Here is a 15,229-nt window from a genome sequence, read left to right on the forward strand (position 1 = left end):
GATATATACTTTTGTGATATTTTGGGTCAAAGGTCAAGGTCACGTGACTTGACCTATATAATTCTCACTAGTCCGGACATCATCGAGTTGCATATCATTGGAAAGAGAATCTTCTTCTCTAATTTCTCTAATACGTTGAGTTTCAAAAGAGATATCAGCAGTTGTCTGTCAGAGATGAGTTTTTTAGCCAAATCTCATGAAAATTTCAAATTGCTCTAACTCATCAGAAAATGCTGGCGCGGAGCCAAATATTTCACTGTGGGGTTATCTCAGGTAGAACCCCCAACATGCAAAATATTAGGCGATTTGAAAGGGTCGGGCAAAAAAGTGTGTTGGATTCATATGGAATGACTCAATTGACTCTTTGTATGCCCCCATACGAACATAAGTAGGTCAGAAGCTGGCTGGCTCGTTCAGTAAATAAATGTTAGTAAAGGAGTTACTTTCTATATTATTTCATTTAATTAGATTCCAAAATTTGCTGCGAGACCTACGTTTGTTTGTTTTTTGTTTTTTTTAATTTCATGATGTTACTCATTGAGGTGCATGTTGTTAAACTATAGCTGCTCCATGAAGTCTGGCTTAGGTTATCATCAAAGAGTATTATATTAGACTAGGAAAAAAATCAAAAAAGAGGCCTAGAAATCAAGTTAGGGGGAGTGCAATGTTAGAAGCAGTCAACATAGCCAGATATCCTAATTAATTCGTCCTGATCACCATAAGCCCTGTTGACACTTGATTTTTCACCTGGTATACAAATTTATCTAAAATGTGCATATAATTGGAACTAAATAAGCTAACGATATGATGTTGGTGTCTAAAATCATAATTCATAACCAAAAAGTAGTCGTGTTAAGTATTGTTGGAAAGCTCTTCCGATGCTGAATAATGTATTGCAGTTTATATATCAGAAACGATGTAGTGTTTCATGTATTGTCCAATAAAGTCCAATTATGGCATATCATATTAAAATAAACAGGACGCATTTGAGTAACTCGTGAGGAGGGGGGCGGCGCTCCTACTACTACCTAACACATTAGGCTACTACGAAGCCTTAAGTAACGCATGTGCTTTCTGGGCGAAGTCCGAGTCTAAATGGGCCCTGGAGAGGCCACTACTTATACTTACAGTAACACTGACACTCAGCACTCTCCTACAACGCCTTAACAATACGTAACATTTTCTATAATTTCCGAAAAAAACAAATAGACCAAAATCCCACAAAAACAATATTTGGCAGATTTATTAGAAGGGGTTCTTTCAACTATGCCCCTGGATGCCTCACTATGGAGGTTTGACCAGTTATGTAATGCCTGTGTGCTTTCTAGGGAAACGCTTACTTCCTTCATGTCCAAATGAGTCCCGGAAAGGCGATGGGCCCCTACTTACTACTACCGTGCAATCTAATAATACAACCGCTTTTGACCAAATATTTTCTTTTAATTTTTTCAAAAATGTATGAGACCCGGATGCATAACTACCCACCTTAAAATCAGCCTCCGACTTTAAAAATGTCAGTAAATAAAGAATAAAATACATGGTTATCCATCATAGTAGGCCTTTTATTAAATATTATACACAGCATGTTGAAATCGATTAAAATAATGTATACATTAAAGGCCTACTAATAATTCGGATATTCGGATGATAAACGCCTGCAAAATCATCAATTGGACATTAAAGGACGATCGGGTCATTTTATTCAGAGTGGCCTTATGTTTCAGAGCAACATATTTTTTGGAATTATAGTGACACTTTATTAAAAACAATCAATGAATTTTGTTACTCAAACGTCTTTATATAGATATTTTCAAGCCTATTAGATGACCTGAAGAAAAAGTGATCTAGAAGTCGTAGGCTTGCTGTACAATATATTATGGCGAAAGTGAATTTTTGTCTATCTCTGAATTTTAATAGTGTTACTGTAATAGAGCCTATTATTAAATATTGGAATGGTACCTTTTAGATTTATAACCAGGTAGCAGAGCAGCTTAGCTCAGTTGCCTAAACTGGTGGTAGCCTCTGTGTGCGCTAAAACTTAGGGATCTCTAGGTCTCCGATTCAAATAAAATCAAATCATTCTTTATTCATCACTCAAAATGTGTTGAATTTTACAAAAGTAAAGGGTTCAAGCAGAAAAATCTAAACAATCAACATTTAAACATTTTTCAACAAATAGACCCACATCACAATAACAGCAAAAGGAAACAGGTTTAAAGGGCAAAAAGGCAACCAATATTAAAATTATTATTATTATTATTATTATTATTGTAGTGAGATTATTATAGTTATTTTAATTACTGACTTAAAAATGAACAAAGCATTTGCCTGTGCAGAGAGTCCTTTCCAGCCTTTTGGAGGATAAATTCTTTAAGTTTTCTAAAATGGAAATTGGAAGGGGCTTTAGGGAGGTGGTGTATTGAATTCCCATCACTGCCCTGCCTTGTATTTTAGTTGGAGGGCTGAAATGCAAGTTACGATAGTGCACAGTCTTTCGGATGAGACATTTAACCTGTTGGTCCAGTGTGCATTATGGCCTGAGTGCACGTTAAATAACGCAATATACTAATTGGAAGTGAGTAGGAAATTGTTTCCCGATGTACAGTGGTGTAACGACTATGCACTCTTATGAGGCGGTCTGCAGGGCCCCCATCACCAGGGGCCCGAAGGTGCCCCAACCCATAGGTACTTGCTCGGGCACCCTTACCCAAAAGGGCTTTGTTGATACATAACAGCATAATGTGTCTCTGAGATCGACTGCAAGACATATATTATAGTATATCCCGTGAAGGTTTAATGAGGGCCCCTGTCGGCCTGGGGCCACTATCGGCCTGGGGCCCCCTTAAATTTTCCAATTGTTTTAAAAATGGAAAGTACACTCGCATTTTAAATCTATGAGTGCCATTTCCGGCCACCTTGAGGTGCCGTATTCATAAATGATCTTACCTTAGCCCCAACCATGCTGGGGCTGAGGTGGCATAGTGTGTGAAAGTCCCTCCCTACCCACATTCCCTCTATTTTGAATACTTAAATCTGCAACTGATATATAATTTATTTCGTTGTTAAAAGCAATCTAGAATACAATGCCAAATATTAGAAAAACGAGCAAATTTAAATTTCCACAATCAAAGTGGTGACCGGATCAAAAAGGAGCCCCCAGTCTCAGAAAGCCACAGTGACCCGGGCCCATCGTTAGGCCACTGCCGGTGTAGTACCCAATCACCACCAGAAGGACCTCACTGGAAACAAGTATTCTTCCGACTTTTGTGGGTTATCCTTGGTGTTTACACTGAATATATATATATCCAGTGACGTCATGCTCCCTTCTTTCTGGTCTTTCTTCTCTCTTTCTTCTTTATTTTTTGGGGGTTGGGATAGACCCGTGTCTCCTGGACCCACCCTGAAACGATTGATTAAATGATTGTTTGATAATACTTTAAAGTTGTCAGTTCAGGCAACGTATAGTGCTCGATGCTATGCAGAGCGGTATAATAATAATAATACTAATAATAAGGAACTTGTAATTTCACTCTACAGGCTGTTTCATGCACTAGGCAATCTTCAGGAGTGGAGGGAATTTCAAATTTGACGTGTATATGTAGAGTTGGGCTGGTGTAGATGCAAATTAGGTATTATTGGGTGAGTAGGATGAGGCTCTATCAATAATGGACCATTTGATATTGTATTGTGTTTTGCTGTCTTTTAGTTTCCATATTAACTTTGAAAGTTCTGTGCTGTTTCTGTGTTTTGGTGCATTGAATGTGTGCTTATAATTTGTATATCGGGTTTTAAATGCGGTATAGAGCCTCATCCTACTCACCCAAAACAAAGCGATGCAATCTATGCAACGCAAAAAAGTTTCATATAATTTATGCAGACAAACAATCTACTTTGAACAAAAGGCACGAACTCCTTTCAAAATGCAGACACCGTGCCAAATTCCTACTCAAAAACACATAATACCTAATTTGCATCTACACCGGATATATATGAACAACTACAGTTTCTGATATGTATATACCGGAAAACATAACTCATCATTGGCTTTCAAATAATACCAAACACGACAACTTTTGGTAAGTTTAAATTTGTGACCTTTTGTGTCATGTGACTTTATATACTGGTCTATATCGCTGTAAATATGTATAATGTTGTTTAGGTGTAATGACAATAAATGATCAGTGTATAATTCCCTTTCCATTGACACCAATCAAGACCATGTTTTATGTGGTGCGTCAGCCATTTTGAAATTCAAAATGGCGGCCGATGACGTTGAGAAAAAAATGGCACCTAACTTTTTTGAATTCAGCGAAGTAAAAATGATAAAATTAGTCAATAAAATATATTTTTGCACAAAAATATATCTGGATTACATAGAAAACTCGTTCTTATTTTATGTACATTTTAAGTAAATATATTTTGCAATAATTTTTAGACAAATAAAAACCTATTTTTTAATTATGTTCCATTCTGGCTTGAGTGACAGTTTTTATATGTCTAGTTTGTTGCCTGTCTATAAATTATGAGCTTAGACATCAAAATCATATCTGTAGCTTATTTAGTTTCAATTTTATGCACATTTTAGATAAATTTGGCGGCCATTTTTCAAAATGGCCGCCATTTGTATACAAGGAGTAAAATCAAGTGTCAACAGGGCTTAGGGTGACCAGAAGGGATTAATTAGGATATCTGGCTATGTGGATTGCTTCTAACATTCCACTCCCCCTAACTCATTTTTTTCTAGTCTATATACCCTTTATCATCAGGGCATGTGATTGAAGTAGCGTAATCTTATTTCATAATGTATGAGATTTAGGTAATTCGTTTGGTTTTCAATAAAAGATATCTGCCTTAATACCAATAGCACTTCAAATATAATCATCCAGATGATTCCTAATTTTATTTATTTACGATCTATTTAGTGTTAAATTCTGATTATTGCTTGATGCTGGGCTGTTTACATCGTATGAGTAAATACTGTATACGATCGTTTGAAATTTCGGTACATATTCTATTTTATGAACAAATACGTTAAGGAAAGGTTCACAATTGCGAGGAGGTAGAGGTAAGAGTAGCACTCAATAAAATAGTAAAAAATCCTGCAATCCGATATTTTTATACCAGACTCCTTCGCTTTGACGGAGATCGTTTATTTAACAAGAATAAGATGAGCGCACATCGACACGGTTTTAGTGTACGACATCACACTTTAACAGTCTAGGTCATGCTGATTGGTTGATACAGTACATGTAAAATGAATGATAGCATGATTTGCTTACTGCCTGACTGAAAATAATGGGTTGTACAAGTTATTAATAATTGGGATTTGGAGGGAAATCACCTTCCTGCCGCTTACAAAATCTGCTCACGCTATCAAATGACCTTGTCGCACTGAGCGCAACAAAGTTGAATTTATTGTCGCACCGTAAAACATCATTTCGCAAATGCGACCAAATAATCCTTAATTTCCAGCCCTGGGTCATTAGGGACGTCCTGGGTACGACATTAAACTCCATCTGGTCGAAAAGTCGGCGACTAAACTGACAACCCTCTCAGATGCGTCTTAGTGGCTGCTGAGGGGGAAGGTGTTTATGGTCACCTAGCAGCAAGAAAAACCAATAGCTGAACAAAGGGCGGATGAGCTCCTCAGAGTCAACGGCCAACCATTAATTAAGGTTTACGGTATTAGTCTCATTGTTATTATTGTTATTATGATTATTAATTTAATTTAATTTAATTTTATTGATATTTGCATTTTCTCAGTTTGGCCTATAATATTTCTTTGTAAAGCGCATAGGGGCAATGTGCAATATGCGCTATATAAATATAACATTATTGTTATTATTATTGTGCTTTGCACTCGCTGCTCTGGGTGGCGTTCCGGGAACCCTGCGTCAAGCCAACACATGTCTGTCACAGTCTGAGAGTGCCATTTTCTGCCATCCAAAGGTTGATATTCTTTAAAAAAAATCTCATTTGGGTGGGGGAACCCCTCTCAACTCCTTCCTCCAGTTCGAGCCTACGAGCCCAAGTCCCCCTTCAGACAACTTAGCACTTCCCCCAGAAAATATATCATAAGGAGCCGCCACTGCAACAGCAGCCATGTTTATATTAATTATGACTGCATTGGCTTGGATCACTTTCCATGTTTTACATATCTAATGAATTATAATATGGTGTACCAGAATGGTCCAAAAATGTGAAGGGTCTTCATAATATTGCAAGGGCGTGTTTCTTGATGTAGGCCCACAATGAAAAAACTAGTATGGCCCTCTATTTGAATCCATGAAGATTAACAGATCAGATTTTAAAATGGCTCTTAGACAGAGTAAAAATAATGAAGATGCTCTTATTGAATACAAAAAAGTATGATGAATTTTGGCAAAGGATAAGGTGTTCAACACAGTGGCTGCTCCCCTCCGTAACATACAATAATTAAAGATGGTAAAGGAGGGTAAAATATTTGCAGCTCATGGACTGACCATTATTCAAATCTATTCAACTGTGTTAATGATTCAACCATCAAACTTACCTTTCCCAGTATAAATGGCAACACCAACACAAACAAGTGCAAAACTGCAAAGTACGCCAAATACAATGGCAACTGTAAGACAATCCAAAATCACATCAACATTGATCTTCAATATAAAACATGTATTATCAAAGAATTAAAAAATGTGTTCATACACAAATACAATGAAGTGTCATTATACAACAGATGGATGTAATTATGGTTGGTGGGTGTTGTTTCACCCACAAATATGAAAACACCTACAAATGTAATAACACACTGCGCATTTTGTGACAGAGGCAACGGCGGTGGAAGTGGGGGCGGGAGGTTTTGCCAGGGGGCCATTGGCTCCCCCCACTTTTGTGACTGTTCCCAGCACCAGTGACAAACAATCTACGAATGCTACAATGCCATTATATCATTATTATTATAATAAGGATTTCATTTTCAACACCATTTGATTTCATCTCTTAAAGTCAGACTCCGGAGGGAAAAAATGTTTGATATGTTGTAGAACTGATTTTTCAGTCAGTCAGAAGTCAGAAAAAAGTGGGGAATGTTGACTCTGTTGTCTGTGTGGATAGTGAAGTCCCAAAATAACTTTGCATTGGCATTTTCTTCCACGAGGTTAGGATGATGTTAGTACCAGTGTTGCGCACAGGCATTCCTATTTTATAGTCTAGTTATATTATTGTGGCGTGTCAGGTATTGTGATGGTGCTAACTTAGGACATCCAGAAATTATGTGGTGCATTGTCACCTTGTGGACGTTACATAGGCGACAGGAATCATTTTCAGTGGTCTTGTAGATTGACTTCTCAATTGCTCTTGTTTTAATTGCCTGTTCTTGAATTGATAGGATGGTGGCTTCAGTTGGTCCCTTGAATTTTTAATGTCCCAACCACTGCACTGAAGTTTTCCTATCAACGAATGGTTCATTAAGATGTCTAATGGATTGTCCATGGAGCGGCATCTGGAGAACTTTTTGTTTGCTGAGAGCGATAACGGCTTGTTTTACATGAATATTTTGATATCTGGGTAAGGTCGTTTACATTAAGGTTAAAATTGGTCTGACATATTTCCCTGCTTTCTTTTGAATTGAAAAGTAGGATCTACATTTGCCCCATCCTTTGATGAATGCGTTGATACACGTCGGAGAGTTTGTAATGTATTGATGAACATTTATTATCATCCGTTTATGGTGCTGAAAGATAAGCAGACCACGTCCTCCTTCATGATTTGGTAGATATTAGTAGTGTTGGATTTCTTGTGGAACATATTGTGCATCGCCAAAATTTTTCGAGTTTTAACATCAACTTGGTTAACGTTACTATCGGACCATTTAATCACTCCAAACCCATTGCAGGGACAGCGAATGTGTTAATTGCGGTTATTTTGTTTTGACTGTTCAGATCGGAGAATTTTTTTTAGTCTAACACAGTAATCTGTTGAGTTTGTCTTTCATATTTGCATGGTGAATGTTATGACTCTCTTTTTTCCTAGATACTTGTATGAACTTTTTTTGTCAAGTTCCTTAATCAGTTCTTTGTTGGACAGCTCAATATCATTTGTCTGCAAGAGAGTAATTTTAGCGTATTTATCTAGACCAAATTGCATCCCAATATATCATAACTAAATGTGTGAACTGTTTCTAACAGGCTAGTCAACTGATTGTCATTTGCAGCATAGATCTTCAAATCGTCAATGTAGAGATGATTATTAAGATGGTTTTCCTATTTTCTCTTTCCAATGTAATACCCCATTCTAGTTTGTTGTAATGGCCAGCTAAGCGGGAACAGGCAGATGCAAAATTCCACCCCAGATGGACTGTCTCCTTGAAATAGTCCACAATTGACATTGGTTGTGTCCGTTTGGATTGTTCCGCTCTGGTGACGGAGGGAGAGACTTGTTTTCCATTGCTCCATAGACATCTGTATGTAGTTGACTAGAATGGGATCAAACTTGTGTATTTTTTAGGCATTCAATGGGTTGTGGGGTACGGAATCATATGCCTTTTTGTAGTCGATCCACGCACAAGAAAGATTCTTTTTTCTTGTTTTGCGTCATCCAGGATCATGCAGTTGATCAACGCATCCAATGAACAAGAGGAGCATCCTTTCTGTTCTTTGGGCATTAAATCATTATCAAATAATGTGTTGTTTTAGTCTCTTGGCTTTGATAAAGCTTAATACTTTTGGCAAGCATGTGATAGGTCTAAAATTACTGTGATTGTTGCTTTGGTATCAAATGGGTCTTTCCTTTCATAAACTACTCAGGAGAGAGTTCTGGATTTGATATTATTTCTTCAAAGAACATTGTACGCCAGGGATGAGTAAATTTAAATTTCTTCCACCAATATATCTGCAGGTTATCGATTCCAGGTCCCGCCCAGTCCGAAGTGAAATTATTGATTGAGTCCTCAATATCTTTGTTCGTGAGGTCAATATGAGGTTGCTCTTCAACATTTATTTGTTCTGTGTACTCGTTTCAAAAATAGCCCTCCAAAAGTTCTATATTTTCTAATGAGGGTGGATCTTTCACTTGTACCACGTTTCCGCAAATTTCTCTGTAAAATCACTGTGGGTAGTTCTCAAGTGGGCACATTTTGTGCCCATGCATCTGGTTAATATATTAATATCGGATCTGATATAGAAATTCAATTAGTTACTTCCGGATCTGGGCCGTTTCGAAAGTTGTTTTCTACAAGAAATCGGAGTTGCCTTTGTCTTGTTGAAGCACTAAAATCAGCTGTTCTATTGTCTTCAGTGTTATTGTTATTGTTTTGTATAGTTTATCGTTGATGTCATTTTTTATGTGTTTAATGGTGTTTCTTCTTGATCAAGTGGATTTTGTAACGTATCTGCTGTAGGATGATTTATCCAGACTTCAAATTTTATTGCATCTATTTCAAGCCGAGTTTCAATTCACCCATGACTTTTCTCATCGATGTTGGATTTTTTTTGCACGATCAGCAATGATTCATGTTGGTCACAAACCCTCTGTTTCAGGGTAGATATTTTTCCAATTTTCATGTAGGCCTTTTCTATAAGTAGTTTGAAACTCCACCAGGGCTTTATAATAGCACTTTATAATGTCTATGGTCATTTTGTTTGGTCCATTTTAGGCACTTGCGTAATTGGCTAGGTTGTAGATCTTGCTTAGGAGGCTTTTCAGTCTACAATTGGTGGGCGTGCCTCGTATTTCAAGTGATATTTCACCTTCAACTGGTCCTTCATAGGTGTCCTCTTGTTGAAATTGTTGTGGCAGTTGGATTATTCCAGAATCTGGTTTTCTAGAGAGTCCAAGCTCACAATTGTCGGACGCACTGACAAGTACGCTAGTACACAAGTGTGTCATTATTATTTCTTATTATTATTATTTTAGTGCTTAAAGACCTTGTTTACTTGCGCCTTATAAATTGACCTATTATTATTATTATTATTATTATTATTATGATACGTATAATATATAAAAATTTATTATATATAAAAATTTGCTTTCGCCATTTTTTGGCAAATGATTTCATTTTTTTTTGCCAAACAGTATCTCAATTCGCTATTGGTGAATTGGCGAATGGCTAGTACTCAAGTGTGTCATTATTATTTCTTATTATTATTATTTTAGTGCTTAGAGACCTTGTTTACTTGCGCCTTATAAATTGACCTATTATTATTATAATTATTATTATTATTATTATTATTATTATGATACGTATAATATATAAAAATTTATTATATATAAAAATTTGCTTTCGCCATTTTTTGGCAAATGATTTCATTTTTTTTTGCCAAACAGTATCTCAATTCGCTATTGGTGAATTGGCAAATGGCTAGAGTGAGCGTAGTGGAGAAATTAATACTGTATAAAATAAACAGTAAGCGTTGTAAATATAGACTGCCTACTTTTTGCAAGTTTATGACAGATCGCATAATTAACACAGTTTACACAGATTCTCTACGTCTATGATGTTCAAAGCATCTTCCAGCACACTCAAAATTTACCTTTACAAAATAAAATTCAGTAAATTGATGAATTTTGGTAATTATGGACTTACCTATTACTCCCGTGCTTAAACCATTATTACCATCATTCTTTTTATTAGGAACTGAAAGAAGAAATCAAATTTTAACAGATCACTTAAAATATGTACTTTTATAATCATTGAATGATAAGTACTATAAGTTAGTGCTTCACTGTCAGTCACTCATGTAAAAAAAAAACCCACGTCAACAGACCTACCAAGTGTTGTGCTCTTACACTTGAGGACAAAAACAACAATAATCTCTTGCAATTGCTACCATTTGAGTTTTTTAACCATTTACTGCAGGACCAACTACTCAAATTAAATCTATAGAAAGCAAGTGGCCAAGATCATATCTGTGGAAAACTACTTAAAGCTTGTGCGTTCAGTTAGCTACCCCATCCACCATAATATTTCAAAACTCGGACGACACGCATCATATTCCATCACGGTAAAAATTATTCAAAATCGTCACTATCGCTAAAAACCCAGACCTGGTTTGCTAAACAACAATCACCCTCATGTGCTAAACGACCATCAACAATCGCCCTCATTAATAGTAATGAATACTTTTTAATGTTTAATATCAAATCGTCTACTAACTACCACCATTATCCTATTCCACGCGTCCTCTACAGTTCGCTTACCAAGCAAAGAAATCGGTTGATAATGTTTTTAAAACTAGTGCAACTAATACACAAACATGTCGACAAAACAGGGAATCGCGCCCGCCCCAAATTTATTGACTTTCCTTTGGCATTCAACACAATGCAACCAACAATCCTAATTTTGAAAGCTGAACCAACCGAATCTCATACAGTACTTTGGATTTGCAAATTTCTACGAAACTGGACTTGAAAGGTCAATAGCAAAGATATTGAAGTTGTCAGCAATTGTAAGTGTTAAAGAAATCGACGATCACTTTAACTGGGGTTTAACCTGAGTTATACCGTGGTACATTACGTTGCGTTACTTTTCTTAGTTTCCTATATTATACTTATACTATAATATAATATTAATACTTTCCGCACTCCTGTGTCATTGTATGTTGTCATCCTCCTCCCCATTTTTTTTTTTTTTTTTTTTAATTAAGAACAATTTTATACCATTAAATTATTTATTTCCATGAAAGTTATTGAATTTTCAGCCTTAATTAGAAACATCTTATAATGCTTTTTGAATACACACTGTTGGCACATTTTATATCAGGAGGTTAATTATTCCATAGTTTCGGACCATTATGATCTAGTTTAGTCTTTCATGAAAATAATTATTGAAAGCATATTTATTGAATGTTTGTACATAAACACACAAAATTCAAATTAATAAATATTGTAACGTTGTTGAACCTAATCCGAGCTTTGATTTGGCAGTGGGTAAGGAAACAGTGTTATTCCGTTGACTTAATGGATTGTTAAGAGATGAAAGAACTAGAACAGAATAACAAACTACATTATATTCTCTATCCAGAGAGCCAGAATCTTTTAATGGTTATACTCACAGTAATGAAGTAACCAATACACTACAAGTCCAGATACCACAAATGCAGTAACTGTTATCCTAACTAGTCTCACGTACAAGTACATACGTTTCATCTCACCTCTTCACGTGGAAGGACCACGAGAAGGTGAGAAGGCCCAACCCACCTTGGCAGCAGCAGTAGCGCTGGTAGCCAAGGGAGAAGGGGAAGATTTATTCCCGGACTAGCATTTATATATGGACACCGTAATTCGGGCTGTCCCATTAATTAAACCTCTTGCCCAAAAAGAGCTGTTACAATGGAGGGGGTATTTTCATTACATTGCCACCCCTCTCTTAGCTCGATTTTTCCTTTGAATCAGAAAACAATAATTCACATAACGAAGTTTCAAAAGTCTTAAAAATCAAAAGGATGTCCCATTCGAAGGATCTACTATGCCTCCGAGATTTAAAACATTAACAACATGCAAATTGGCCTATGCAGAGGGTCTACTATGAATGCGAGATAATAAATAATTAAAACAAATATATGCAAATTGCCTACACAGAGGGTCTACTATACCTCTGTGAGATTGTCCATCATTGTTTATTAAAAGATTAATCCAATATTGAATTTTAATTTATTAGCGGATTAGTTCACATGATTTTCTTCTACATCAGTGGTGGGTGTATCACTGGTGGTATTGATGCTGCAATTGACAAGGCTGACAGGAACTAAGCCGGTCTCAGGTTCAGTTACGTTATTGACATCATTAAAACTGGGGTACTTGTTTCACAAACTAGAATCCTTTGAAGGTTATTTCAATTCAATTTCAATTTCAACTTCTTCGCTTCCCTTAGGAGAAAACACTCCAGTATACAAACAATAAAATTCATAAAATCCATAAAATATAAAATCTTGCATCACATACAAAAAAGCATTAAATACAGTACTGTAACGGATTGCTATATTGGGATGGACGCAGGATAATCGACAGAGATACAGTAACACCACTTATGAGTTTATTATTTGTAAAATTAAACATATAAAACTTGTAACAAAGCCAAGCAATCTCTAGATCACTGCACAGCAGCAGTACCATATCTATAGGATAAGTCTATCTTAATGATGAACGAATCAACAAGGTACCTCAGTATATAAACTGGGATTTTATCCATTAGTCCAAGAACTAGGATATCCCAAACATCTGTATTAACTTATAAACAAGGCAAATGGAATAATGATTGAAAAACTTACAATTAAAACCAAAATATGAGAGTGAAGAAACATGTTGTATCATTATAGTCAGCCCACTGTTGTCTCTTAACACAGTGCTAGTGCTGCTTCCATCGGGCCATATATAGTCTAAAAGGGCAATTCCTCCTGTTACTCTCTTACTGTTGTCAAGCCCATAAATTCCACTTGCTACACATGCACTGTACTCTCTACTGGATATCCAAAGAGAAAAAGGCTAAATAGCCTAATGTAACAGTCGTCCATGCGACATACCAGGATCCATCCGTAACTTATATGGGTCCAATATCACAGTAGGAAAGTCTCAACTGTCTTCATATAGCTAGTCATCCCTGATGACATACCACTATGTTTCCATCGTAGCTTGCATCACACGTATGGGTATATCCCAGGAGCAACATCTCAACTGGCTTCCCATAGCTAGTCATCCCTGATGACGTACCACTATGATCCCCTAGTATTTAATTTACAAGTCTACAAGTTTCCCTCGTTCATACAGTTAGCTATATCCTCGTACAGTACAAGTTCTCGTACTCATCAATACAGACATTGTCTCATAATCCAGTTCAACCTGTCAGGACATGGTCATCATTGAGGTGAACTGAAATACCAGGCATTGGCTCAGCTGTCAACTTTCAGTTGCTTATCTCATGTTTATGTAGGTCTGGGTGGGCTGGGTTCTACTGCTAACAACACAGGAACTCCGGATTTTAGGTGCTATTTGCGCTTCCTCTGTACACTGGTCCCCACCATTTTCTGTGGCCTACATAACCGTAAAGAACCGGTACTCAGGATCTAGGGTGCTTTGTTGCCACCTCCTCTAAACACTGATCTCCATTCACTAGCGTAGCCTCTTATGCACAGCAATATGCACAACCTCCAAGTATCTCAGTCTGCGGCTATACCACTGTTCATTGTTTAAGGTATCTTTTAATTAGCACAAAAAAAATTATAAATCAACTGACAATAAGTTTAGGCTAATCATTTTTATTTCCAAATCCTGCTAACATCGGTGTCTCCTATGTGGAATTACGTTGACTTTGTCTGAAGCTGAGAACGAATTCCCGAACTTCTTGCATACCTCGTACCACTTGTACGTTCTTCTAGCCCAGTTTAGATATAACTTAAATGTTTAGGCCTTCGCCTAAAGCTACATTCACATCAAGTCGGATCCGGTCCGGAGCCCGGACAAAAATTGTGAGTTGCTACGTTTTTTTAACCACGCGTTCACATCGCGCATGAAACACGGTTGTTTGGGTTAAGTATGTGTGCGTTCGATTGGTTCGAACCAACCAAGCTTGTTGCTGATTGGTCGACGAAAAAAATAGTACGATTTCAGAATACAAGTGGCTCTAGGATTTATCGGTCCGGATCCGGAGTCCAGATTACAAATCGTATAAATTTGATGTAAACGGTCCTATTTCATGCTCCCCCATACAGGGAATTTATTCATCAAACTCCAGGCCTCCGGCCCCTTGTAAAACAAAATTATTACAAATTAAATAAGCGTGCTGTGACAATACCGTACTTTAAATACATTTCATTAATACACCCGTGTTTCTTTGTTTTCCTTTATCTTAAATGCATGATAAATAAATAAACATACTTTTCTAATTATATTACTGTTTTTTGATGACATAATTTGATAAAATTTTTCATTTGTTGGAAAATTAATATAATATGATGGGAGATATGTTTTTCTTAAATCAGAATATAACTTGCAAAACAAAAGAAAATGAATCTCATCTTCGATACTACCATCTTGGCAAATACAAAGTCTATTTTTATAATTAACATTGTTTTTACGCCCCTTTTCAACTTCAAGGTTATGATTTGATATACGAAAAGATGTCATTAACAGTTTAAAATACGGTTTTATATTCATTGAGAGATAAGCTTCAATTCCAAAAGTACACTTGAATTTAACATATTGTTTCAATTTATTTGAATTATTTATACTGTTAAACCAATTTTGTTCATCTATG

The 15,229-nt window shown here is 36.4% G+C and overlaps 1 protein-coding gene across 2 annotated transcripts in view; it reads right to left on the bottom strand.

Moving 5' to 3' along the window:
• Positions 1–6,047: 6,047 nt before the first annotated feature.
• LOC117109092 (cell surface A33 antigen-like) overlaps positions 6,048–15,229 on the bottom strand; it is a 50,731-nt gene continuing 41,549 nt past the window's right edge. Inside the window, exons 4-5 of one of the 2 annotated variants that reach the window (XM_033251332.1) lie at positions 10,565–10,615; positions 6,048–6,604 (exon numbers count right to left, since the gene is read on the bottom strand). In XM_033251332.1, coding sequence (XP_033107223.1) covers positions 6,516–6,604; positions 10,565–10,615 — 140 coding nt within the window. In that variant the 3' untranslated portion in view covers positions 6,048–6,515. The remainder of the gene's footprint in view (positions 6,605–10,564; positions 10,616–15,229) is intronic. The other variant, XM_033251333.1, reaches the window with a different exon arrangement.

This window comes from Anneissia japonica, unplaced genomic scaffold (assembly GCF_011630105.1).
Source record: "Anneissia japonica isolate Jap-2015-1 unplaced genomic scaffold, ASM1163010v1 scaffold287680_len86471_cov109, whole genome shotgun sequence".
NCBI classification, from domain to species: domain Eukaryota; kingdom Metazoa; phylum Echinodermata; class Crinoidea; order Comatulida; family Comatulidae; genus Anneissia; species Anneissia japonica.